Source organism: Chroicocephalus ridibundus, chromosome 9 (genome assembly GCF_963924245.1).
Source record: "Chroicocephalus ridibundus chromosome 9, bChrRid1.1, whole genome shotgun sequence".
Taxonomy (NCBI): domain Eukaryota; kingdom Metazoa; phylum Chordata; class Aves; order Charadriiformes; family Laridae; genus Chroicocephalus; species Chroicocephalus ridibundus.
Genome location: NC_086292.1, coordinates 50,153,574 through 50,176,911, shown reverse-complemented (window position 1 = coordinate 50,176,911; position 23,338 = coordinate 50,153,574). Strand labels below are relative to the sequence as shown.

Below are 23,338 nucleotides of genomic sequence, written 5' to 3'. Positions count from 1 at the left end.
CGTGACACCCCCCCCGCCCCGGCCGGCCGGCGCCGGAGCGCCACTGCGCATGCGCCAGGCGGCGAACGGGGGGGGCACCCCCAGCGCGCCCCATCGCCCCCGGCCCAGACCCCGGCCCCGGCCCCGCCCCCGCGCCAGGCCGAGCCGAGCCGGATCCGTGCCACGATGGATGTTTATTGGCACGGGGTCGGGGGGGAGCGGAGGGCGGCAGGCCCCCCCCAGCCCCGTCCGGGCCTCACGCCTTGGCCTCGATCATGGCCTCCATCATGCGGGCGCTGTTGGTGATGGCCGTGGTCAGGAAGATGAACTTGCAGCCTGGGGGAGAGGCGATGCCGGTGCCCTGACAGTGCTCCCGGCCCGGGGCAGGGCCGCTCCCGGGATCCCGGCACCCCCTTCCCGGGGCTCGGCCGCCTCTGGCACCGGGCACAGCCACGGCTCCACGCCGTGACTACGGGAGTCCCCGAGCCCTGCCCCTCCCCTGCGGCTCCTACCTCTCTCCTTCCCCAGGAACCGCAGGGCCGCGATCTCGGAGAAGGTGCAGCCCCCCAGGAAGACGGCGAGGACGACGCGCTGGGACTCCCAGGCGGGGTTGTCCTCCACGGCGCTGTCTGGATGGGGCAGAGCGCTGTGGGACCCCCCAGCCCCCGGCCTGCCCGCCCCCAGCCCGGTGCCTGGACCTACCTGAGACCGAAAACTCGTTGCCGTTGAGCAGCCGCACGACCTCCTCCAGGCCCAGCCAGCCCCGGCGCTCCAGCACCTGGAGGACGGGGTGGGGGTCAGGCTAAGGCCCCCCGGGAGCACTGCCCACCCCAGCCCTGGGCAGAGGGACCCCGCCGGACGCCCTGGAGGCAGGCTGGCATGTGGGGGGACACGCAGGGAGGACCCCGGTGGCAGGCGGCCTCACCTGCTCGATGATCTTGCAGCTCAGGGGGACGTAGGCCCCGCTGAACACATAAGCCATGTCCCGAGGCATTTTCAGGTCGTACTCTCCGTCCACCCGGGGGATCTGCAGAGACGAGCGAGACTCCGGGTACAGGATCAGCCTGCTCAGGGCTTCACCGACCCCCGCAAGAGGTGCAGACCGATGGGGAGGGACAGTGCTCAGAGCAAGCCCCTGTCCCCACTCCATCCTGCCCTGCCACCACCTGCCCAATATGCAGCCCGGGCGGGCATCAGAGGGCCAGGGACGGACACGTCACCTCTCCCCTGGACAGAGGCCACAGAGCTGCCCCCCCCCAGCGCCAGGCAGCTGCCCGCAGCCAGCGCCAGCCCTGGACTGGGGCTGCAGTGTTCACAGGGGGCAAGGTGAGCCCCGGCCCCCACCTGGCCGGGGCCCAGAGTCAGAGCAGACCAGGAAGCCCGCAGTGAGCCCCTGTCCAGGGGAAAAGCCCCTTCACTGCCTGGAGCGGCAGCAGCAGCTCTGGCCCTATGCAGAAGGCACAATGGAGGTGCAGAGCCTGGAGAGCCGGGCACGGGCATGGACCCACCAGAGCTCTTCTGGCACCGGTGGGCACTGGCCAGCAGCCCCACGAGGACATACCAACCCCAGCTTCTTGCTTATGGCTCGAAAATTGCTCTTCCTGGCCAAAGAATTAAACGCATCTGTAATCTTTCCTGGAAAAAAACAAGACAAGGAGAAACGGCTCAGAGCCTCTGGAATAAGAGGGACACGCAAGCTGCTGGCTCTAGAAGAGAACTGGCAGCAGTGCCTGCTGGTCTGCTGCCCCTGTTTGCAGCACCATCTCCGGGGACATGCTCTGTGCCGGCAGTGCCCACCTTTCCCATGAGCTTCCAGCCAGCTCTGAAGCAGGAGCTCCCAAGGGGACAGGTCTCGGCCCCGGCGCTCCCCACAGCCCAGGCTCCCAGGGGAAGCGGGGGGCAGAGGGCTGGCCCTCACCTGCAGCGCGGTCTGTCACCAGCTTGCTGACTTTGCTCTCCACGGCAGTCAGGGTCTCTCCAGCCGACTGCTCGGTCAGCAGCCCGACGCGCTTGAGGTTGTGGAAGGTCAGCAAGTGCTCAGGCCCGTAGCTCTGGGGAAGGAGGCAGCCGGATCAGCACAGAGCCAGGGTGCCACCTCCGTGGGGAGCCTGCTTAGAACAACCCCGCAGGCAAAGGGCAGAGCTCGGGGCCCATGTGGAGCCCGTGGAGGCAGGGGCTGTCCTGAGGAGACAGCCCGAGCGCCCCTGGGGAGCGCTGCTGCCCGGCGCCTGTGGCAAGCAGCAGGCAGGGAGGGGCAGCCCTGTCACACACAACACTTGCTCTGCTGTGAGCCCCCAGACACTTGCCTGCAGGTACTGGGTTTTCAGGGAGCGGTAGTCTTTGGGGATGAGACCTGTGGGGAGCACCAGGGTGAGCTCTGCGCCACGGCCAGAGGGTGCCGGTGCCCCCCCCCAGTGCAGCCAGACACCTCACCGTTCTCCGTGATGGACAGGAGGCACATCAGGCGCAGGCTCTCGATGGGGGACACCTGGGTGGGAGTGAGCAGTGAGCCCCCTGCAGCCCCCGCAGCGGCACGGGGCGGCCGGAGCAGCCCGTTCCCCCGGCTCGGCGAGGTCTCACCTGCCGGTCGATGTGCTCCTCTATGAAGCTGGTGCTCTCTCGGATGTCGAAGCCTTCCAGCAGAGCTATGGTGGGGGAAGAGGCGGCGTCACTTCACCTACCCCCAGGGCTCTCACCAGCTAACCAAGCTGGAGCCCGGGCTTGGCCTCCCTCCCCGAGCCCCAGGGATCAGGGCAGGCTTGTGATGCTGGGCCTCCCACCCCACCACACACCAGCCCTCTGAGGATGATGCTTGATCCTATTTAGGACCCCAAGACCCGCCCCAGTGCAAATGGTCTGGAAGGATTGTGGTCATGCAGGGCTGGGACAAGTGAAAGGAGGGTGTAGCGAGGGGGGGCCAGTCACTTCTCGCAAGTAACAGGCAACAGGACAAGAGGAAACAGCCTCAAGTTGCGCCAGGGGAGGTGTAGATTGGATACTAGGAAAAAATTTTACACTGAAAGGGTTACCAAGCATTGGGACAGGCTGCCCAGGGCAGTGGTGGAGTCACCATCCCTGGAGGGATTTAAAAGCCGGGCAGACGTGGTGCTGAGGGACATGGGGCAGTGGTGGGCTTGGTGGTGCTGGGGTGATGGTTGGACTCGATGATCTGAAAGGTCCCTTCTAACCCAGGCGATTCTATAAGTGAGGCCATGTGTATGGGACAACTTGTAATTTCTCCTAAATAAAACAGCCTGAAGAGACTTTCAGTGTAAGGCCTTGAGCAGGCCATATTCTCAGGGAACTGATAAAGCCAACACCTGCTTATCTCCTGAGAAAGGAAGCTGGCACCTGGACGCCAGTTCTAAAGAAACAAAACAGCCCTGTTTTTCCTCCTGTGAAGGACGAGCTGTTTATCCGAGAAAGACGCCATGCCCAGTGTTGACCTTTGCCTCATTATCTGTGAAATGCATACTAAAGTTCACACCCTGCATATGCTAATGAAGATTATCGAGATCATGCTAAACATAAATGACTATAGCTCTCGTCTCCCATCTTGCACTCAGATGTGCGAATCCGAGTCGTTTACCCCCCCTCTTTTCTGAGTGGGACGCGACACCCTGGGTCGGAGCAGAGGGTTGGGGAGCGAGGGCCGGGACAGGGGTAGCAACAGATGTGGGACAGGGAACAGCACTCACAATGCTCAGCCTTGATCATCTCCTGGAAGTCCTGCTTGGTTTTCTTTTTCATGATGGACTCGCAGGCACCAATATCTGCATAGCCAAGAGAGATGGCCACTTTGGAGCATCGCTTGTCCCCCCAGCCCCGTGTGAACTAACAGCCCCTGCTGCCCTGCCCACTGCTCAGAGAATCGTCCCCTCCTGGGGACGAGCAGGGCCCTTTAACCCCGGGGAGCCCAGGCAGCTGCTGCAGCAGCCAAGGGCCTCTCCCTCCCTGCTGTGCCAGCCCCAGCTCCTACGCAGGCTCAGCAGACGATGCTCCTGCTTTAGTCCCTTCAGCTCCTGGGAGACAAAGTTCTTCATCTGCTTGATGTCCATGCTGCGGCGCCGCTGCAGAGAAAAGAGCATCCAGGGAGGCGACCCAGCTACGGAGGGGCAGCACCGTGGGCGTTCCGCACACTGGGGCCATACTCACGTCATACTGTGCCTGCAGGTTACGTGACTTCTGGCTCAAGAAGCCGAACACGCTGGAGAAGTGCTCATTCCGAATCTGGCTGAAGACCTGTGGAGAGCACCCCAGAAGTTGGTGCCAGGGCAGCCACAGCCCCCAGTGCCGCGGCACCCGGAGCTGACGCTTGCCAGCAGCCCGAACAGTAGGGAGACAAGGTGCTATCTCTGCCGGGGAGGCCAGTGCCCCAAAATTCCAACTAGAGCAAGACACAGCCCTGCACGCAGGGACTCTGCCGACAACAGGCACCGAGCTGCGCCTGCAGACCACGCTTCTCTGGTGTCTCTGTCCTGACCCATCCCAACCCGTGCTCCGATGGGTGCTCCGAGGCCCAGCAGCACCCGGCCGCCCCTGCTTGGGCTTACGGGAGGACATGCCCCGCTCAGCCCCTCCTGGTGCCACCGGAGCACAGGGGGACACGCTTCTCCCAAAGCACGTGAGCAGGACTCACTTTGTCCTGGGCATTCAGCAGCACCTTAATGCTCTTGTCAGAAGAAGTGACGTCTGGCCCAAAATCCACGCTCCCTGCAAAAAGGATGAAGAGCTGCTTTGCCCCAGCACTAGCGACATCCCGGCACGTGTCGCCCCTGCTGCAAAAGGCAGCAGAGAGAGGTGATGCCCACCCAGCCGCTCGGTCAGACCAAGGGCTGTCCTTGTGGAGAGCCTCCAGCAGCACCCCACACCGCGACTGTCCCCGTGGGGAGCGGCTTCGGCTGCAGCACGCAGGCTCTCGGTCTGACAACAGCAGGCACAAACCCTGGGGACTCTCCCTGCGCAGGTGTGCAGCCCCGCACCGCCCTGTCGCCTCCCCTGGTGACCTACCGCACTTGATGCGGAAGGTGTCATCCACCAGCCCCTCGTACACCACCTGGGAGCACAGCGCCGTCACGTAGTCTGTGTCTGCAACGAGAGACGGTGCCGGGGCTGCTCTCCCGCTCCTCGCCCTCGCTGCCCGGCCCCGACCCCGCAGCCGGCCGCCCCACACCGCCTGCTGCTCCCCGCAGCCCGCACAGCCTCTCCCTGCCCCGTCACCGGGAGAGCCTTCTCCGGGCAAGGTGCTGGCCCAAACTTGGCCAGCCCTTGCCCGCTGCCCGCCTCACTCCAGCCTACCTCTGTCCATCAGGAAGACGTTGCCAATCTCGGGCTTCCTGCCCTGGCTGTCGCCCTCGCTCTCTTCCTCCAGGTCCCGCCACAGCTCGTAGCTCATCTGTGACGGGCAGAGCGTGGCAGGGCCGGGGGAGCAGCCCAGGCTCCCGACAAGGCCCACAGCCCACCCCAGCCCCTCACGTGCCGCTGTGATGAGCCAGCCAGGGCACGGGATAAAGCCATCCACGGGGACAACCGGCCACAGCGGGCCTGAGGCTCACTGACCAAGACTGGGCACAAACGCTTTCCCCTCCAGGGCATGGGGTGCCCCACAACACCCCAACGAGCAGCTGATGCTGCCATGGCTGCCCCTGCCCAACCTCGGCACACGCAGCGCTGGCTGGGAGATGCAGGATGGCAGGGACCCCTGCAACCTGCCGAGCCCCCCGCAAACCTGCTGAGCCCCCAGAGCTGCCTGGGGAGAAGCAGCAGCCACCTCTATAGTGACACAATGCCACGCGGTTGATGGGGTTTGAGTCCCTGCAAGCTGTACCCCTTTCGGGGATCAGAGAGGCTTCCCTGGGCACCAGCCGAGCCCGGCAGCATGGGCCATACCTTGGCACACCTGCCAATCCCATAGGCCTTGCCAAAAGGTCCGTACAGGGAGTTCAGTAACTGCAGGGCTCGAGCGATGGAGTTGATCCAGCGGTGATCTCCCTCCTGCAGGGACCACGAGATGTCAGGGAGCGAGGCTGGGCAGGCTGGCTGGGAAACGACTGCCACGCCAGGGCACTCAGCTGGAGATGGAGTGGGGATGGAGTGGGCCCTGGGCTTGGCAGTTCCAGGAGGAATATGCACAGGATCGTGCTGGGGTGCCCTGAAGCTGCTTAGAGGGGAACAGAGGGGCCAGGACAGGGGGTCTGCGTGTGGAGGAGGGGAGGCATCACACCCTGCCAGAGCAGCCACCTCCGGCAAAAGCCACCCCAGGAGGGCGAGGGCTGAGGGGGCCGAGCAGAATGTCACACATCAGCTCTCTGAACAAAGCTTTTCTATCCCAAGCCCAACAGATGGGCAAGGGAAAGGCTGCCACCCTGCAGGGCAGCGTCCCAGCAGTATTGTCCCACTGACCAAGAAGTAGTCGCGAAAGAACTCAGGCAGCTCCATGCTGATGATGTCTTCGTCCAACGGGAGCAGGTAGAAGGACCATTCGTCGCAGGTGACATCTGAGTTTGGGACAGGGAAAGGCAGGAGTTACCCAGCCCTCAGCAGAAACAGGGGCTCCTGGGGCAGGAATCACGGCAGCCCTGCAAACAGGGGTGCGGGGAGCAGAGAGATGGGGCCTTTCCACAGGGATTCATGGCAGGACGGTCTCTCCTCCCAGAAGAGGGGGGAGAGGTGCCGATGCTGCAGCGTGCACGCGGCTGCTCGAGGAAACCTGCGCTTCCTGCCCGCACTCCCGTCCTGCCAGCATAGGGATCCCAGCACTGGATTCAACTGGGATTCTGCAGCGTCAGAGCTACCGCGAGCCAGACCTCGGGGAGGGGAAGGGGCAGGGGCAGGCACCACAGCCCCACTCACCACCAAAGACTCCCTCTTCCTCCAGCACCATCTCGCAAGCATAAAACTGGAAGAGAAGGAGAGACCCTCAGGATCCGGCCAGGCTCTGAGTGGGTGGGCAAGGAACTGGTGGTGAGGGCTTTTAATTAAACATTTCTGGGTTAGAAATTAAGAACTTTTGGTGTCTGTAGAAGGGGTGGAAGGCACAAAGGCCGGGCAGACACAGAGCAACGGGGTAACGGGCAGCAGAGCACACTCAGACTGACCTTTTGGGGGCTGAAGATAATCTTGTACTTCCTGCTCCTCCCTGACATCTTGTCAGCATTGACAATGTCTGCGGACACAAAACATGCAGACCCTGCAAAGGCTGCTCAACCCCTGCACCGGCACAGCTCCTTGTGTCTGATGAGGGTCCCACATCTCATAGGACCCAAAATACCTCTGTCAGGAAGCAAAACCCCTGGGGCAGGGCCTGTCTGCCGAGGCTGTGGCCCCCCCAAAAGCCCTTCTCAAGGCCATGCAACACCGGTAGCCCCAGGCACCGACCCTCAGCCCAGGCAGCGCGGGATGCTCCCCAGACGGCAGCTGCTGAGGCATCACCCACCGACAGCGGGTGACAGCCAGCTGCCCCTGGGCCGCTCCACTCACCGGCGATGTACCTCATGGTCCTGATCCGCGGCCGGACGAGGAAGCAGAACCTGTGGTCACAAAGGGGAGTAAGAGGCCCTTGTGCCCAGCCCTTCCCCGGCCCCATTCCCTCAGCAGATCTGCCCCGGGACCCGTCCGGTCCAGTGGAGCCCAATCCTGAGCTGGCAACGGGAAGAGGCACCTGCCCCAATCCCTTTGGCCTGGCCTGGCTGCGGGGCCAGCTGCAGGCCAGGCAAGCAGCCCCAGTGCCACGGCGGTGGGGGACTCACTGGTCGCTGGCGCTGAGGGCCGGCCGGCTCTCCACCTTGTACAGCTTGTCCACCTCGTGCTCCTGCAGGGAGACGCCGGGGTGAGGGTAGGCAGCGCGGGCAGCACCGGCAGCTGCCACCCGCCCCGGCCCCCGCAGTACCTTCAGGATGGAGACGTTGGCGATGCGGTCCAGGGGGCTCATCAGGTCGGCCTCGATGAACAGGTCCTTCTTCCCGGGGAGCTACGAGCAGGCGGGGCGTGGGGACGGAGCCCCACCGGCTGTCCCTCGGGGCCGAGCCCCCTTCTCTGCCGGTACCGGGCCCTCCCCGCCCGCATCCCCTCCCCTGCTGGCCCGCGCCCCCTCGGCCCTCCCGCCCCCAGTGCGAGATCCCTCCGGGGCCCGAGCCCGGCCCCTCCCGCCGCCGTCCCGGGCCGCCCCCGCCGCGCCCGGACCTGCTCCAGCAGGTAGATGAGCTGGTCCCGCGCCAGCCGCTTCAGGATACCGAAGTCGGGCGGCTCGGGCGCATCGCGGCGGCCGGCGAAGGCCATGGCGGGGAGCGGCCCCGGAACGCCCGGACGCGGCCGCGGCCCCGGCGGAACCCCGTGGCGGAAGCACCCGTCGCCATGGCAACGCGGGGAGGCGGGACGCTGCTCAGCTCTGCGCACGTTTATTGGCCGCCGCGCCGCACCCCCGCCCGCCGTTCCCGTGCCCGGTGCCGGGCCCCGTCGCCGCCGGTCACGGTGCCGGCTCCGGGTCCGGGTGTAGCCCGCGCTCCTCGAACAGCCGCCGCAGCTCGGCCTCCAGCGGCGGGCTCGTCCCGCGCAGACCGGCCACCACCTGCGCCGCCCACCGGAAGTACTCCTGCACGCGCTCCGGCGTCCACCCTGCGGGCACGGCGCTGCGTCACGTCCGGCGGCGGGGGCCCGCGGGAGGCTCCGCCGCACCGACCCGGCCCCGGCCGTCTCCGGGTGCTGCAGCCCCGCCGGTGTCCCCCCGGCTGGAAGCCGCTCCCCGAGCCCCGTCAGGCCCCGCTCCTCCGGCACGGGCGGCCCCTCCCGACCTCCCTCCGTTGCCTCCCCCCCTCCGCCGGGCCGGGCTCGGAGCAACGCGGGCCGGGACCGAGGGCGGGAGCGGGGACCGGCCCCGGGCAGCCGCGCTGTGCCGGTGGGGGGTGTCAGCCCCCCGGTGCCGGACAGGGCCGCGCCCGGTGCGGGCGGTACCTGCCGGGGTGCAGCGGTTGAGGTCCCGCAGGTTGTGCAGCTTGTCCGCCAGCTTCACCAGCTTGGCCCGCGGGCTGCTGCCGGCGGCGCGCTCGACCTGCAGCCGCTTTCGCTCCATCTTGGGCAGCGCCTTGTCATCCGTCACCTCCTCCACGACGCGCCGCACCTCTGCCCCGAACCGCTCCTCGATCTCCGAGAAGGTGGTGTCCGTGTCCTCCACCGTGTCGTGCAGGAGGGCGGCCTGGCACCAGGAGGGGACAGTGGGGGTCCGGGGCCGGGCCCTGCCGCGGCACGGGGCGGCCGTGGCGGGGGGCACAGGGCCTCCGTTACCTGCAGCACCACCGTGTCGGTCACGCCGGCCTCCTGGGCCAGAATCCTGGCTACCCCTGCGGCGCGGAGCAGAGAGTGGGGAGGGGGCACTGCGGGGGGAGCGGGCGGCCCCGGGCCGGGGCAGCAGCTCCCGTGGGCACCGTCCCGGGCCAGGCAACAGCATAGGAGGAGCCCCCATGGCCGAATACCGGGGGTCTGGGCAGGGGGCTGCCTCCCAGGGGTGGGCAGTGCCCGGGGGGCTCACACCCCGCTCGGGCGGCAGGGACGTGGCACAGGAGAGGGGACCTGGCTCTCTCCAGGGGCGGGGAGTGGGGGACTCCAGGGCAGGAGGGGACTCCCGGGGACAGACCGCGCTCCGGGGCAGCGGAAAGGGGGGATCCCGGGGGCAGACGGTGCCCCGGGACGCGGGTGTGCGGGTGCCGGCGGAGCTCCGCACCGATGGGGTGGTTGATGTAGGGGGTGCCCTCGGGGTCCTTCCGCCGCTGCCCCTTGTGCTTCTCGGCCGCGAAATCCGCCGCCTCCAGTAGCGCCGCCGCTTCCGAGCCCATGGCCGCCGGCGGAAGCAGCGCGGCGGAGGCGGGCCCCATCCAACCGTTTATTGCGCGCCGGGGCCCGGCCCGCCCCGGCCCCGCGGCAGCCGGTACAGCAGCGTGCCGTCGGGGGCGCGCACCTCGCAGCCCGCTCCCGGTGCCGGTGCGGCGCTCAGCGCTCTCTCGTCCTGCCGCTGGCGGCGGCGCGGCGGGGGGCAGCCCCGGCCCCGCAGCACCCGCCGCACCACGTCGGGGCTGACTCCGAAGCCCTGGGCCAGGCGCTCCGGCGGCCACTCCTCGGGCAGCTCCTGCCGCAGGAACCTGCGGGCGCGGACACGGTCACCGGGGCTCGGCTCTTCCCGGTCCGCCCGTCCGACCCCCGCCCCGGCCCGGCCCCGCCGCTTACCGCATCTGCTCCATCGCCTCCCAGGTCAGGGCGCGCTCGGGAGCGCCGCGGCCCCCGCCCAGCTCCCGCCGCAGCCGCTGCAGCCGCACCGCCGCCCGCCGCCGCCGGGCCCTGCGGGGAGAGACGTGAGCGGCCCGGCCCCGCTCCCGGCCCCCGCCTGGCTCCCGCCGCCCCGCACCTCCCGGCTCCCGCCGCCCCGCACCTCTCGGCCTCCTCCAGCGCCGGGTCCGGCGGCTCCGGGTCCCCGGGCCACGCCGCCGCCGCCCGCCGCGAGGTCCCCGCCAGGAGTGCGGCCGCCCGCAGCCCGCGCCGCAGCAGCGCCGCCATGGCCGGGAACGGCGCACCGGGAACCGGGCGGGGCCGGCGGCGGGGCGGCCCCCGCGGGGTCTCGGCCCCGGGAACGACCGCAGCGGGCGAGGAGGGCGCAGCCTCCCCGGGGCCCGGCTGCCGGCCCGGCGGAGGGGAAGCTGCCCGGGGTGCGCGGCCCTGGGACCCTGCGGGGGCCGGGCTCCGGTTAGGGGGCGCAGACCCTCCGTCCCGGGCTCGGCCGGGGCCACCCTCCCCGCCCAGCAGCCCTGGTTCTTGGCGAGCACCCCCGGGACGAAGGTCGAGCGGGGGCGTCCCCTTTGCCACCTCACCTGTGCTCTTCAGGCTGCGGTGCGGGGCACTGGCGCGGTGCGGGACACGCGTGTGCTGCACGAGGGCAACGGAGGCGATGGGGAGCGCCTGGATGGCGGCAGGGCTGAAGGTGCCATCGCCTGTGCCCTTCCCCACGCTGGCTGGGGACGCCGGGTGACCACTGCCCGTGCAGAAGGACAGCCTGCCAGCTTCACCTGGAAGAGCACAGGCAGACATGGAGGGCAGGCAGACACCAGCAGCTCTGCGGGTCGGCAGCACGCTGCTGCCCTCCGTGATGGTGCTCAGCCCTGCAAGGCCCTGGCAGACCCTCCTCTGCCCCGGCTTCTCAGGCTGAAAACAGCTGGAGCCGATGGCGGGGGAGCCAGGGAGGGCAGGGTGAAGGTGTGGGTGGTGGGAGCATGGTGCAGCCCTTGGGCAGGGCTGGCAGGAACAGCTGTGGGCAACTGGGAGCAGTGCGGCAGGAGTGAGGCCTGAGAAGGGGCTGGGGGCCACACTGCGTCACCCAGTGCCTCCTCCGCACTTCCCACAGCTAACGCGCCCCTTTGGCTGTCCCATCTGCTGCACTTCTGACCCTACTCTCGAGTACTTCGGGGCTTCTCACACCCCGTCCGCCCAGCACATGGACCCTTGGTCCTGGGAAATCACCCACTTTCCTCCTTGCCCCTGCAAATGCGACACTACTGGCCTCAGGCAGCAACGTCCAGCGGTCACCAGTTCCCAGAGTCCCCTCCACAGGGTCTGAGCACCCCAGGGACACAGAGCTCCATCCAGCCCCACCTCTCCTCCCACCCCAGCAGGCCCAGGAACAGCCACAGCTCCCAAGCGCCTGCCCACAGCTCTGGCTCACCGACTTGAGCCTCCACGATGCGGACTGTCAGAGACAAAGGTAGGTAATGTGTACTCACAGCCTTCAGCCATGTTCCCAGCGCCGGGGAGCCGCTGGCCTCTCACCTCCAGCCCCTTGGGTTCGGTGAAGGGCTGGGGAACCGCTGCCGTCCCCGCTGCCTGGCCACGCAGCCAGCCCATGTCCTGCGCCCAGAGGCCCTGCTGCACCTTGTGCTGCTTACGGTAAGGGATTCTCTGGCCTCGAACCAAGAGGGTGCCCACGGCGGCAGGGTCCAAGCCCGGGCTGGCTGGCAACTCAGCACTGGCTCTGGACTTGTAAACGAACGGCTGTCCCGAAGGCTGGGCTGGACCTCTCAGGAGAGAGAGGGGGATGAGCGTCATTAAGCGGTGGGTGTCCTGGCCCCTGAGCACATCCCAGAGAAACTGCGGCTGGAAGGAAAGAAAGTGGCTGCAGCTCAGCTCCAGAGGCCTTGGCAAGAGATGGGAAGGAAACGTCTTCTCTAGTCCTCTACAGGTGCTCACTAAAGCATCAACCTACACTTTCTCCCCAGGCACGCCATACTCAGTCCAGATACAAATCACCTATGGGTCACGGCAGCTGCCTGACCTGCCTGCAGCAGCACCTAGACTCCTGTCCTCTGCCCGTAACACTGGGCTGAGCTGGAGCAGGGTTTGTGGAAAAAAATGCCAGAGTGGGCTGGGAAGACTCAGCAATGAAGGATCTGACCCACTCCCAGATAATCCCTTGCTGCTGAAAAAATTATCCAGATTTTAGGCAGAGTTTGGGTTTCAGGATCCATCCTGCTGTGTCTGGTAGAAGCAAAGGCAGCTACCATCCGTTCCTACAGATCAAATCCCTTCTTAGACTTCTTTTGTTAAATTAAATGGCCAGGAGTAGGAGGCTTTTCTGGAAACAGACGGTGCCACTGGAAGAGGCCATGGACCTTGCAAGGTTTTTCATTAATTGCAGGTCCAGAACTAGCCCTTTGCCGACACAGCAGGTGACAGCCACCGTCAGTGCTCCAGAACAGCCCTTGTAGCCTAATGGAGCCCACAGGCTTCATTCTCGTCTGGTTTCAGACCGGTGCCCGGTTTGGGAATCGGTGTGGCAGCCAAGACTCAGTGTGAGACAACCATGCAGATCTCCTTTAACCCAAGGTCCAAACCCCGGTTCCCCTGTGCAATCCTCTGCAAAGCCCGGCTTTCTTCAGCTGCGCACCTCGAGACAGTCTGGGTCGCGGCAGTAGCAACACCCGGGGTTTATTTACACACGCTCTTGCAGAGCGAGGGTGACTCTGAAGAGGGAGCCCCAGACCGAGGGCTGAGCCCTGCGGGGTTTAGGCACATGCACTAACTCATCACCTTCCCTGTGTGGGGAATGGTCTAATGTAGAAGGCGAGATGTTTACAAAGAGGCATTGTTTGCAGTGCAGAATTCACCTAAAGACTTTCTTTTTCCCCCACAGACATCCCTATGCTTTCCTTCAGTTCCCTTTGCTGCGTGCGCTCCTTTAGCACGCTCCCAGCGTGTCAGTGCTCCTAGCCTACCCGGGAATTCACTTCCTCCAGCTGGGAGAATCCCACTGAGCAGTAGCTCACACTAAGCTGTGCGCTGGGGACAGCAGTGTCCAAAAGGCAACATTATGGTGGTCTGTTCTTTGGAATACCAGGGAGAAGGGTCTTCTGGGGAAGGGAGCTCGGGGGCTCCGTGCAGATTGGCACACCCCCAGCATGCCCCTTTGGAAAGGGACAACGTCAGTAACTGTATGAAAACCCACAGACCCAGACGCTACATTGGATCTCATTTAACTGAGCCACGCCAGAGATGCTCAATGCCCGTGATTCATTCCACACGATCCTGCCACAACTGGCTGTCTCCTGTGTCAGCCTTGCAGGATGGATCTGAGCAATCTTCAGTTACCTGGCTCTTGGAGAGAATGGTGTCGGATCCCCAGGTGTCGGCTGGTCTGTCGGTTGTGGGGAGCAGCTGGCAGAGCTGATCTATGATGCCCAGGCCTCGGATAAGCTTCTCACGCTGCAGCAGAGCATTTACTCTTTTCTTCTCCTCATTTTCCACAATATCCTGGGGTTGCATAGAGTCGTACTGCATGCGCTGTATCTTAGGAAAGAGAGACCCGAGTTACAGCAAAGGTGAAGCCCCAGTAATGCGCAAGAGAGACAAAGCTTCAGACTGCTCCGCGCCCTAAAGAGAATTACAGACTTGGGGGTGGAGTGGGATGAAGATTCCAGTGGGAGCCACAACAGGGAAGGGACAACACTGGTGCTTGCGAGTACCTCCCAGCACAAGCTGTCAGCTCTCTAGACTTCATGAAAGGGAGTCCAGCCTCGTAGTTCTGTTCCCTGGGGGACGCCCACAGCCCAGCACTGCGACCCCAGAGCCATGTTACGGCCTTTGAGAGCCCCACGGACAACCACTGACAGGAGCATGGTACCTTTCTATCCCGCATCCTGGTGCTTCTACAGGTGAGGCGGGTTGTAGGAGCTGTGGCTTTGTTATGGATCTGGGATTTGTCCCCAGCTGACTCTCCATGCAGGTCTTCTTTCCTCTCCATTTTCTTCTTCCTGGTAACAGCTTCCAACTTTTCTTTTTTCAGGCGAATTTCCTCCAGTTGATGCCTGCCATGGAACAACAGTCTTGGTCACTGGTTCAGTAAAAGGCGTAATAGCAAAAGGCTATTATGAAGCCTTCAATTTGAGGACATTTTACTGCGGTCAGAAGTTCTGTAGTGAACAGTCCATAATAGAAGTGTGCCAAGAAATGGGCCGGGAGTGCTTTTAAAAGAGACTCTTGCTGCTGTAAGAAATGCCCTTGAATTAGGCTGTGTCTGCCAGAAGGGTGGAGGACACTTGCACCATGGTGCCTCCGGAGTCCAAAAGTCAATGGAATATTGCATTTGCCTCTCAAGGGTGCCTGCGAAAGGAAGTTGCTTTGCTACAGTGACACCGCACATGGCAGCCTCCTCCCCTCCAGCTCTCACCAGCTCGCTTACATCTCTTAAGCAGCAGAGTTGTCCCCAAGAAGGGATGAGAAGCAAGTGGTCTCTGTGCCACCCCTGTGAGGAGCGGGTTTCCGGCAGGAACAGCGTACCTGGCACACTCCTCTCGTGCCTTGGATGACACCGTTTCCTGGAAGAGGGAGCTGCTCTGCTTGAAAAACGGCTCATACTTCTCTGTTCCACATGCCGGATAAATGCGCCGGTAACCGCCCAGGTGCGAGTCCTCATACTGCTCCGCCTGAGAGAGCCAGGCAGCCTGGTTGCTCTCTAACTCCTCGCGTCTGCAAACCGGGGGAAAGCACGGGCAGGGAGCTGCGATAGGAGGCTCCAGGTGCTGCCCTGGCTGAGGGACAAAGGCATAGCTGGCACTTTCCCCCATCTTTCCCCGTTTGGGGGCCTGTTTCACATGGGTGTACTACAGGGAACCAAAGCAACCCACAGTTCTTCATCCTCTACCTGTAGAGTGCTGGTGAAGCTTTCTCAGATCTCTTCCTTACCACCCAACCAACCCACAGCCTTTTCACCCAGCTAGCCCGCTTACAAGAGAAGTTCAGTTAAAACGGGCCTGTTCCAGGAGAACCTGCCACCCTGATGCTGCTGGGAGCTTTCCTCGCTAGCGTGGAGCTCGGAGCAGCCGAGGCTGCAGGGCGTGCAGAGTGCAGGGCTAACACGCTCTGCATCTCCAGCCCGGAGTTATCTCAGGTCTAATTGAAACAGGAGCTGGAGGGAGTTCCTGCCTCACCCTGCGTGGCAGGAAAAGCCCGGGCAGCAGGCTCATCACAGCCTCGAGAGGCCATGCGGGTTAATTAATCATGAAAGGACATGCAGATGGAGAATGGGGGCAAAACCCTCAACCCTGGGAAAGAGACCCTGCTCTGGAGACGGGCCCCGTTCCCTCTGGGTTCTCTTGGTCCCTGAAGCAGTGCTGCAGTTCGTCGAGCACCGCTGTGAGCCCAGGGATGCTGGCACAGCCCATCAGCACTGAAGGATGTGACCCAGATCGATGGGGATGACTCTGTACAGGGCCCAGAGCACCAGGCATCTCAGATCTCCAGTGCCCAGAGACGAGCCCTGGCTCCTCCTGCAGGATGCAGATGGCTTGAGCGATCTCTTCTCAGGGGCCATATAGTGCCATGGCCTCTGGGAGCTTAAATTTGGAGACAGACAGCCTTGGTTTTATCCTGCTCCATCACGCCCATCTTTTCTCACTAGGGACCTGCAGCACGATGGGGAACAGCAATACCTGGATGCACGGAAAGCCTGATGGCCCTGGAGGAGCCGTTCCTTTGCCCACTGTTTGTCCTCCTCCAGCACCTTCCTTTTGTTACAGGCATCCACATTTATCAGCTTGATGGTATCACAGAGAAGAGCATCCTTCACCTCACAGTCCAGGCGAGAGTCCGTGGTGAAGCTGGGAGAGTGGTTCACCTGCCAAAACAAGCAGCTAATCTAACCTGGCAGCTCCCAGAAAGCACCACAGAAAGCTCCCAGAAAGTCTGCCCCACCACACACCTTCCACGGTTCTTCCCTGTAACAGCAACAGAAAGCAGGAGGCTGCATGCAGCGGCTGCTTCTGCCCTGTGCGCTGCAGGTCGCTCAGACCCCACACCCTGCGGGACTACAGCCACGGGGCAGCTATCATGGACTCAGGATGCTGTCACAGGTCAAGCAGTCCTAAGGTTCAGGAAAGGGTGTACAGGGAACGGGCTCTTGGATCCTGCGAGCTGAGGCTGCCTAGCCTACGGCAGGTTGTTTGGCTACTTGTCTTTATAGCCTGATTAATTTTGCAAACAAGGTGGCCCTTTTTAACCAAACGAGTTCTGTTCACCCCACCACCCTTGTTCTGGAGTCTCCCCCAGAGAAGCCAGCGCTCGGCTATCTGCTGCTTCCAGAGTTGCTTCAGCACAGCAGGAGACCCCTTCCTCACCTCTAGCAGCCACGGCTTCAACTTTCTGTCTAGCAAAATATCAAACCCCAGTATCTCAAAGCAGGCACAGCCAGTGGTGTGGTTTGGGAAGCAGCTTTGGTAATTGTGCTTCACAACAGGGTGAGCTGAAATAAGAGTCTTTATAATAATATCTTCAATATCTTCCCAGAGTTTTGTGGTGTTGTAGCTGTTATCCATCATCCAGGCATTCAGGGTGGACAGTTTCCTGTGTGGAGGACAGGAGATGGTAAAGCTGACCTGTGATACCACGTTTGCCCCAGGAAAGATAGAAGTAAACCAGCATCCCAAATGCAGCCTTCCTGCAGGCTGTGCACAGGGCATTGCGGTACCCGGACAGGACAATACCTCTTACTGCCCACCGTGTCATCCTGGATGAAGTTTTCATTACGTTTGTTGATAGCATAATTGGTCAAATGCATGCAGATATCACCCTGAGAGAGGAACCGCAAGAGACTTTCATTTACTCTTAACCACAGAGCGTAAACAGAAACAGCCCTATTAGCACTAATCTAGCCACCAACTTCGCCCGCTTCTCTCTCTTCTCTGTGGCAGTGACCTGCAGCAAGGAGTTAATCGCGCTGGTGGTTCCCTCCCTAGCCAGAAGTTAGAGCTAACAGAGCTCTACCCTCTCCACCGCTCTGGCCTTATCTCTGAGGGAGAGCAGAGGGGTCAGCTCCACAAATGCCATTCCAGTCCTGGCCTCACCAGTAAACCAGGGGCTCCTCAGGACAGAAACTGCAGCAAATTTCTGCAGATTCTTCCTCTTCCTTTAATCACCCAGAGCAGAAGACCTCTCCAAGACATGCACGTATTGGAGCGAGGGAGGGCATATACAGTACACAGCTCTGGGACAAGTGGGCAGACAGCCAAAGCCCGGGGTATCTCAGGGCAGCCCGTGACCGGAGCACAGCAATCCAACACCACAGTCCATCTTCTGCTGGGATTTTACAGGTTACAGACCCCTGCTTGGAGATGGGCACAGCCATACTCTGCACCTTGCCTTCCCAGCTCCCCTCCCTGTCTCTCCTAGGCTGTTCCAGTACCACCAGATAACCCCCAGGTCCCTCTTTTCCACCTGAAGCGCAGGCAGACAAGGAATGGTGTGGACTTGAGAATGCTCATAAAGGCAAGGAGCAGTAGGAGTGTTGCCCAGAAATGCTGTGGGGTCTCTTTCCTTGCAGCTTTTCAACACCTGACAGGGTGAAACCCCAAGAAACCGATCTGAATTTATTGTTGGCACAGGTTTGAGCAGAAGGTTGTACTTGAGACCTTCCAAGGATCCTTCCAAGCAACACAACTCCATGATTCTGTGATAATGCCAGTAAACAGCCCAAACGTGGGGCCTAGGAGCAGATCTACTGCAGGCACTCCTGAAATGCCTCCCATGAAGAGGAGGTAGAGAAGGAGGGGAGAACAGGAAGAGAGAGAGAGCTGGGTCCCATGAAACCCACCATCCCCTGCCTTTTCAGGGTCTGGAATGCCACTGGGACAAACTGAGGACTAAAACCTACAAGAATTCTATGAGTGGTTTTGGAAACTTCCCTTTTTTTACCAGGTTTCTGCTGCTGGGGTCGATGTACCTCATGGTGGCAAAACGGGCCAGACCCTCCTTGTAGACAAAAATCCTCAGCGGGTCACAAGATGTGACCAGCACATATATACGCATGTCAAACTTGAAGCCATCGATCAGGAAAGGCTGTGAGAAAAAAAGGCAGGAACAAGCATGAGATAAGGAAACATTGCTAGGCATGCCAACGGCTCCTTGGGGTTGGCTGCGCTACTTGCACTGCTTGTGCCGCTCCTCGGCAGCAAGGAGAAAGGCAAGCTTTCGCCATGCTGCAGCTCCCCCGGTGCCCCTGGAAGACCAGGAAGACGTGGGGCAAAGGACACGAGGGGGATGCTGGAAGAGCTAGGAGGTTGTAATCCTCCACCTGTATTTCAAAACTGTCCCCGTTACCTTAGCAATATACTGCTGACAGATCATATGCTCTCCATGTTTGATCTCCTCTGGATTGCGTGTTATGAAGATACCTCTCCCTTGGCAGCCGCTGTCTGGTTTGCAGATAAATGTTCTGCGTTTCCTCGCACGCCTGTAGGCCTGGAAATCTCCATAGCTGTGTAAGGAAGGGGTGACTGTTAAAAGCTGCAAAAAATCAGCTCCTGAATTCTCTCGTAACAGCTAGGTACTCCAAGTGTGCTGCTGTGGGCCAGTACAGACCAAACTTCTGCAGCAGAGGAATAGTACAGCTATGCCTGATCTACCTCAGTTACAAATCGGTCCTTGCGTGACCTGACAAAGCTCTCCTGGTTCCACCTTCTACTTGCACACATCTCCACCTCTGCCAGGAGGCTCATAGGAAGCGGTCACCTCTGGGCATGCAGGAGCCAGTAAGATTTTCGCTCTGCTGCCGCAGAGAGCAGGAGAAAATAAATAAGCCTTGGCTACAAAGGAGGAGGGAGTCACAAGTCTTTGCATCCCCTTTTATGCCAGCTCATCAGCAAGCAGGCAGGAGGCCACGGCCAGAGCATTCTGCGCAGGGCACAGAGGCTCACGAGCTGAGCTCCTGGATCACGTTACGCGGCTGATCTTCAAGCGCAACTCCAGTGGGAGTGTGGTGCTTTGAAGAGTCAAGCCCATATGGCAATTAATTATTCTGCTGTAGATGGAGAAGCACCACCTCTCTAGTGGGCACCACGTTTAGGGAAAGAGAGAGGCAAACAGGACAAATCCCAGAAAACAGCACCAAGAGCAATGAGAGGCCAGGAAATGCGTTCTGGAAAGAAAGATGAGAGAACTAGGTCCATCTTCTCCAGAAATGGGAAGACCAAGCGGACACATGGCAATAGCCTTCCTGGACATGACACACTACTAGCAAAACACAGCAAACCACTGTTCTCCAAGGCCACTGCAAACGAGAGAAGTACTAAAGTGCTGATATTTCAGCAACTGTGCTTTAGGTCAGACATTAAGAAAATCATTCTAACTGTGAGGAGAGGTCAGCTACAGAATAGGTGACCAGAGCCCTACTTTGAGTGTTTCAGGAAATGGTAAGAACAAAATCCGTCTAAGAATGGGTATCTTGTCTTCTTACAACCACCCAGACTTTAAGTGCTCTTTGGCCTCTTTCAGCCACATTTCTGTCATTGCTTGCCTGTATACGATCAGAGCAGCCAGGCCTTCTGCCCCAAAGCTTGAGTAATTTGGTGAACATTTACATCTAACTGTATATGTATTAACATAGTGCCCTGCACTCTCCCACAACCCTCCACCATCGGTGTGCTCCTCTGCAGCGGATGGCAGAGGCGCAAGGGGGGCCATGAAGGCAGCCATCGCAGTCGTGGGGTGAAACGGCCTCGTACCCCGGTCCCGTGCCTTTCCTGGGCAAGCGATGGGCACCGACCCAGCTGGTGGGGAAGGAGCCTGCCACGCTGCCCTGCAGTTGCCTCTCCCCTTCACCTTGAGCTGCAGAGAGACCTTCCACCGAAACACGGATCGACGCTTCCCACTCGCCCACTGCCCTTTGCCTTTCCGGGCGGGTCGCTCTCCTCAGATTTAGCCCTCCAGCACACAGTCTGCCCAGCAAGGCACGCATCGCAGAGGACGCCATTCCACAGGCTAATTCAGCCTAATAGGAATTAAAGACGTGTGAAACTAGAAACACTTGCCAACCCCCCCTTTCAGTTCCAGGGAAGGTTACGAAGGCCCAGACCAAGACATGAGAACTCAGAGAGGCGCCCCCATCCCAGCCCTGGCTGTCAAAAATAGTGGTTCCCACTTTCTAATTTCATAGCGCTGTTCTCGACTGCATTAACGCATATCACTCACTCAGCTGGCAGGCACCAAGTGCGGGGAAATATATTGTACTCCTTAGGAAAGAGCCTGAGCATGCGGTTAAGGTTGCGAGCCAGTAAGTCCTTACGGCAGATCTCTATCATGCCTGGAAAATGGTTGATTTTCTGAAAGAGGTGCAGATGAGAAACAGAATCAGCAAAGGAACAGCAGGGCTCCTCCTTGAGACCCGAGGAAAGCCCGGGTGCTGGGAAACCAGCACGCAGAGCAGGAAGCAGGGCCTGCGGTTGCCTTGACCGTCTGCCGAGGGACGGGATTACGCTACAACTGCTTTATCTGAACTTCACCAGTGTGATTTATCTGCTCATTCCATCGTGGCCCTGAGGCTCACCCTCCCTGAAATATCACAGCTCCAGGAAGGCAGCCGTTTGTCATCAAGAACCATTTATTTCATGCTACATTAAAGGGGCTCGCAGCTTTCCAGTTCACACTACTAACTGCCAAAATGTTGCTGATGGCAGCGTACCAGCGACAGAACAGAAGTAAAGGCTTGTGAACCTGCGCCCTCTGAAATCAATGCAGAGAAGGGGGCACGGGTGCTAGTTTGGACAATTCCGATTCATTCTGTAACACGTTGTTCTGCTAACAGCCCCCATCTCACCCTCCTTCTTGAGCTCTTCCTGCTGGGCAGCCTTTACATGGGGGGTATTTACCTGAAACCGCTTCATTTTCATGACGCGCTCCAGAGAGACCGAGCAGTCTGTCCAATACACTGTCCACTCCTCGTCTTCTCCCGCTTCTTTCAGCCCGCAGTACCGTGCCGCCCGCCGCACTGCACCAGAGCAAGCGTATGACAAGGGGCAGAGGGTACACTACCAGGGACTGTTCGATCCCCAGAGTAACCCGGGACAGAGTGTGGAACAAACCTCTCCAGGCTGCAATTCCACTCTCAGAGATGCAAAGAACCCTTCAGGGAGGTGTCAGAAACACAAGGTTTACCCAGCCAAACTCACCCCAGTCTCTGGCTGCAGGTATATTGGGAGCTACCAGCCCCCTAAGTCCGCATGCCTTGGGGTCCCAGAACATATCCTGAACTACAGCAGGCTTGAATCTGCTGTGGGTCTGACACCACATGGGCAGATACAAGTCTTCTGAAGGTATTAGTTTCATCTTCCAAATCAAAAGCTATTTGGCAGCAGAACACACAAGCTCTGGAGCAGAAGGTCGCTGCTGGGATGGTTTGTGTTCGTGCCAGTTCTGAATTTGGCCTCTCACGGGGCTGGGGAGGCAATGAAGGTCAATGCACGCTAGGAATCATTGTGAAATAGGTCTGGTTCCTGTGGCGCCCGTGCTGCCACACCACCTCCTGCTGCGGGTCCCCATCCACCTCGTCACCAAACTGCCCCAGGCCAAACACACAGCGCCCGGCCCTCTGGATAAAAACCGCATTCCTTGCACAGCCGACCAGGCTGTGACCTTCAACAGCACATGTGTGGTTGCACTGCTAGAATAGTCATTAGCAAATTGGCTAATAGCCATCAAAACCTAGGAGTCTATTATTTTAAGATACAACTTGTGGCAGCACAGGAGAGGGACCAGCTCCCTGGAGCACGTCACTGGGGATGGATGGCAAAGGGAGAGGTTCCAGGTACCAATCCTGCCCCTTCTATCACCGGCTTTATGCTAAACAGTTGAGAGCTGTCACATCATTTCCCCAAGCACAGGTACCGGTTTTGCATTGTAACTGCCCCTTCTATCACCGGCTTTATGCTAAACAGTTGAGAGCTGTCACATCATTTCCCCAAGCACAGGTACCGGTTTTGCATTGTAACTGCCCCTAACCAGCCCCTTCTCACGATTTTAGCAGATGTATGGTGAATGCAGACATGGGGGGAATGCATGTGAGGGCTTGCACTGCTGTTGCACATATTGTTTCTTCAAACCAGAGAGCACCTCAGTCCAAAGTGTGAAAAACTCCACACTTTTCACAGGGGCCCAAGTTGCTTGCAACCAGTAAATACAGAAACCGAAAGTGACCATACATTGGAAATCCGGTACCAGCGCTCCTCCCTGGCCGAGCGGACACTCGCACGCCGTCCTGGGCTGACCCGAGGGGACACCCTGCAGCGTCTGGGACTTACCGCTCTCATACTTGCAGCTGGTCAGGTTGATGGAGGGAACACTGGAATTGAAAGAGATAACAGAAGAGCCGCTCAGCGAGGAGCCGGGGCCCTGTCCCGGGCACAGGCGGGAGGGACGGGGATGGCTACGCTCCTGCACACAGCTCCCACTCGCCGGAGCGAACGGGCAAATCCCACCCGGAGCTGCCACGGGCTCAGCGAGGCATGAGGCGGCGTAGCAGAGGGGCCCTGAACCCGGGGCCGTCCTTGGACCTGCCATGCTTGGGATCATTGGGACAATTTAAGGGAAAGAGCGTTTATTTTCCGATTCAGAAAGTCCCTGGAAAGCCGCTCTGGGCTAAGGCAGAGTGGGCCCGGCTGAGCATCACCCCTGGGCAAGGAGCAGGCCCGGGCCCTGGAGCACCAGCCCGGCGGTGGGCAGGGCAGGGGGGCGCGGGCTAAGGGCAGACACGCAGGCGGACAGACAGACCCCGGGACCCGGCGGGACACGGGCACAACGGCCCGGGAATGGGGTGCGGCCGGGCCCTGCCGAGAAGGGGGCTGCGGCCTGCTCGGCCGCCTCCCGCCGCACTCGCCTGCGCTTCCTCCGCCGCCTCCGCGGCTCGGGGCCGGGGGAGCCGCAGGGAGCTGCGGGCTGGGCAGGGGGGGCAGCGGCGGCAGCCGCCTCCCCGCCCGGAGGGGCTCCCGGGGCCGGCCGCCCCCCGCCGCCGCCCGCCTCCATGGCGCCCGCTGCCAGAAGGGGGGGGGGGGGGGGGGGGGGGGGG

General features: G+C 61.2%; 3 protein-coding genes across 5 annotated transcripts; all 3 read right to left on the bottom strand.

Annotated features, from left to right (window-relative positions):
• Positions 1-178: 178 nt before the first annotated feature.
• VPS33B (VPS33B late endosome and lysosome associated) lies at positions 179-8,396 on the bottom strand. Its single transcript, XM_063345898.1, has 23 exons — positions 8,161-8,396; positions 7,868-7,948; positions 7,728-7,789; positions 7,459-7,508; positions 7,077-7,144; positions 6,832-6,877; positions 6,382-6,476; positions 5,869-5,973; positions 5,278-5,374; positions 4,990-5,067; positions 4,619-4,692; positions 4,135-4,221; positions 3,959-4,049; positions 3,678-3,752; positions 2,560-2,624; positions 2,413-2,467; positions 2,286-2,332; positions 1,898-2,030; positions 1,541-1,614; positions 905-1,006; positions 682-757; positions 492-608; positions 179-315 (listed from the first exon to the last, which is right to left on the bottom strand). Exons 1-23 carry the CDS (start codon positions 8,254-8,256, stop codon positions 236-238), a joined length of 1,854 nt encoding a protein of 617 aa, XP_063201968.1. The 5' UTR covers positions 8,257-8,396; the 3' UTR covers positions 179-235.
• On the bottom strand, positions 8,360-9,976 carry HDDC3 (HD domain containing 3). Its single transcript, XM_063345903.1, has 4 exons — positions 9,695-9,976; positions 9,259-9,314; positions 8,929-9,169; positions 8,360-8,592 (listed from the first exon to the last, which is right to left on the bottom strand). Exons 1-4 carry the CDS (start codon positions 9,843-9,845, stop codon positions 8,444-8,446), a joined length of 597 nt encoding a protein of 198 aa, XP_063201973.1. The 5' UTR covers positions 9,846-9,976; the 3' UTR covers positions 8,360-8,443.
• A 216-nt stretch (positions 9,977-10,192) lies between these two features.
• On the bottom strand, positions 10,193-23,291 carry TTLL13 (tubulin tyrosine ligase like 13). Of its 3 annotated transcripts, none has more exons than XM_063345887.1 (14): positions 22,575-23,291; positions 21,147-21,265; positions 20,470-20,600; positions 18,601-18,757; positions 18,196-18,339; positions 16,989-17,074; positions 16,623-16,848; positions 15,939-16,123; positions 14,788-14,976; positions 14,132-14,315; positions 13,600-13,791; positions 11,739-12,108; positions 10,833-11,027; positions 10,193-10,305 (listed from the first exon to the last, which is right to left on the bottom strand). In XM_063345887.1, exons 1-14 carry the CDS (start codon positions 22,843-22,845, stop codon positions 10,220-10,222), a joined length of 2,535 nt encoding a protein of 844 aa, XP_063201957.1. In that variant the 5' UTR covers positions 22,846-23,291; the 3' UTR covers positions 10,193-10,219. The 3 variants fall into 3 exon arrangements, with proteins under 3 accessions (XP_063201957.1, XP_063201956.1, XP_063201958.1); XM_063345886.1 differs by having other exon boundaries at positions 13,600-13,797; positions 22,575-23,287; XM_063345888.1 differs by having other exon boundaries at positions 13,600-13,797; positions 21,447-22,710.
• Between the last annotated feature and the right edge of the window lie 47 nt (positions 23,292-23,338).

Coding starts and splice junctions, on each gene's coding strand:
- VPS33B (XM_063345898.1), bottom strand. CDS start 8,256: ATGGCCTTCGCCGGCCGCCGCGATGCGCCCGAGCCGCCCGACTTCGGT. Junction 7,949..8,160: donor TCATCTACCTGCTGGAGCAG/GTCCGGGCGCGG, acceptor GCCTGCTCGTAG/CTCCCCGGGAAGAAGGACCT. Junction 316..491: donor GTTCCTGGGGAAGGAGAGAG/GTAGGAGCCGCA, acceptor CCTCTCCCCCAG/GCTGCAAGTTCATCTTCCTG.
- HDDC3 (XM_063345903.1), bottom strand. CDS start 9,845: ATGGGGCCCGCCTCCGCCGCGCTGCTTCCGCCGGCGGCCATGGGCTCG. Junction 9,315..9,694: donor CTACATCAACCACCCCATCG/GTGCGGAGCTCC, acceptor TCCGCGCCGCAG/GGGTAGCCAGGATTCTGGCC. Junction 9,170..9,258: donor CCGACACGGTGGTGCTGCAG/GTAACGGAGGCC, acceptor TCCTGGTGCCAG/GCCGCCCTCCTGCACGACAC.
- TTLL13 (XM_063345886.1), bottom strand. CDS start 22,845: ATGATCCCAAGCATGGCAGGTCCAAGGACGGCCCCGGGTTCAGGGCCC. Junction 14,316..14,787: donor GCACGAGAGGAGTGTGCCAG/GTACGCTGTTCC, acceptor GTTCCATGGCAG/GCATCAACTGGAGGAAATTC. Junction 13,798..14,131: donor CCAGGATGCGGGATAGAAAG/GTACCATGCTCC, acceptor CTCTTTCCTAAG/ATACAGCGCATGCAGTACGA.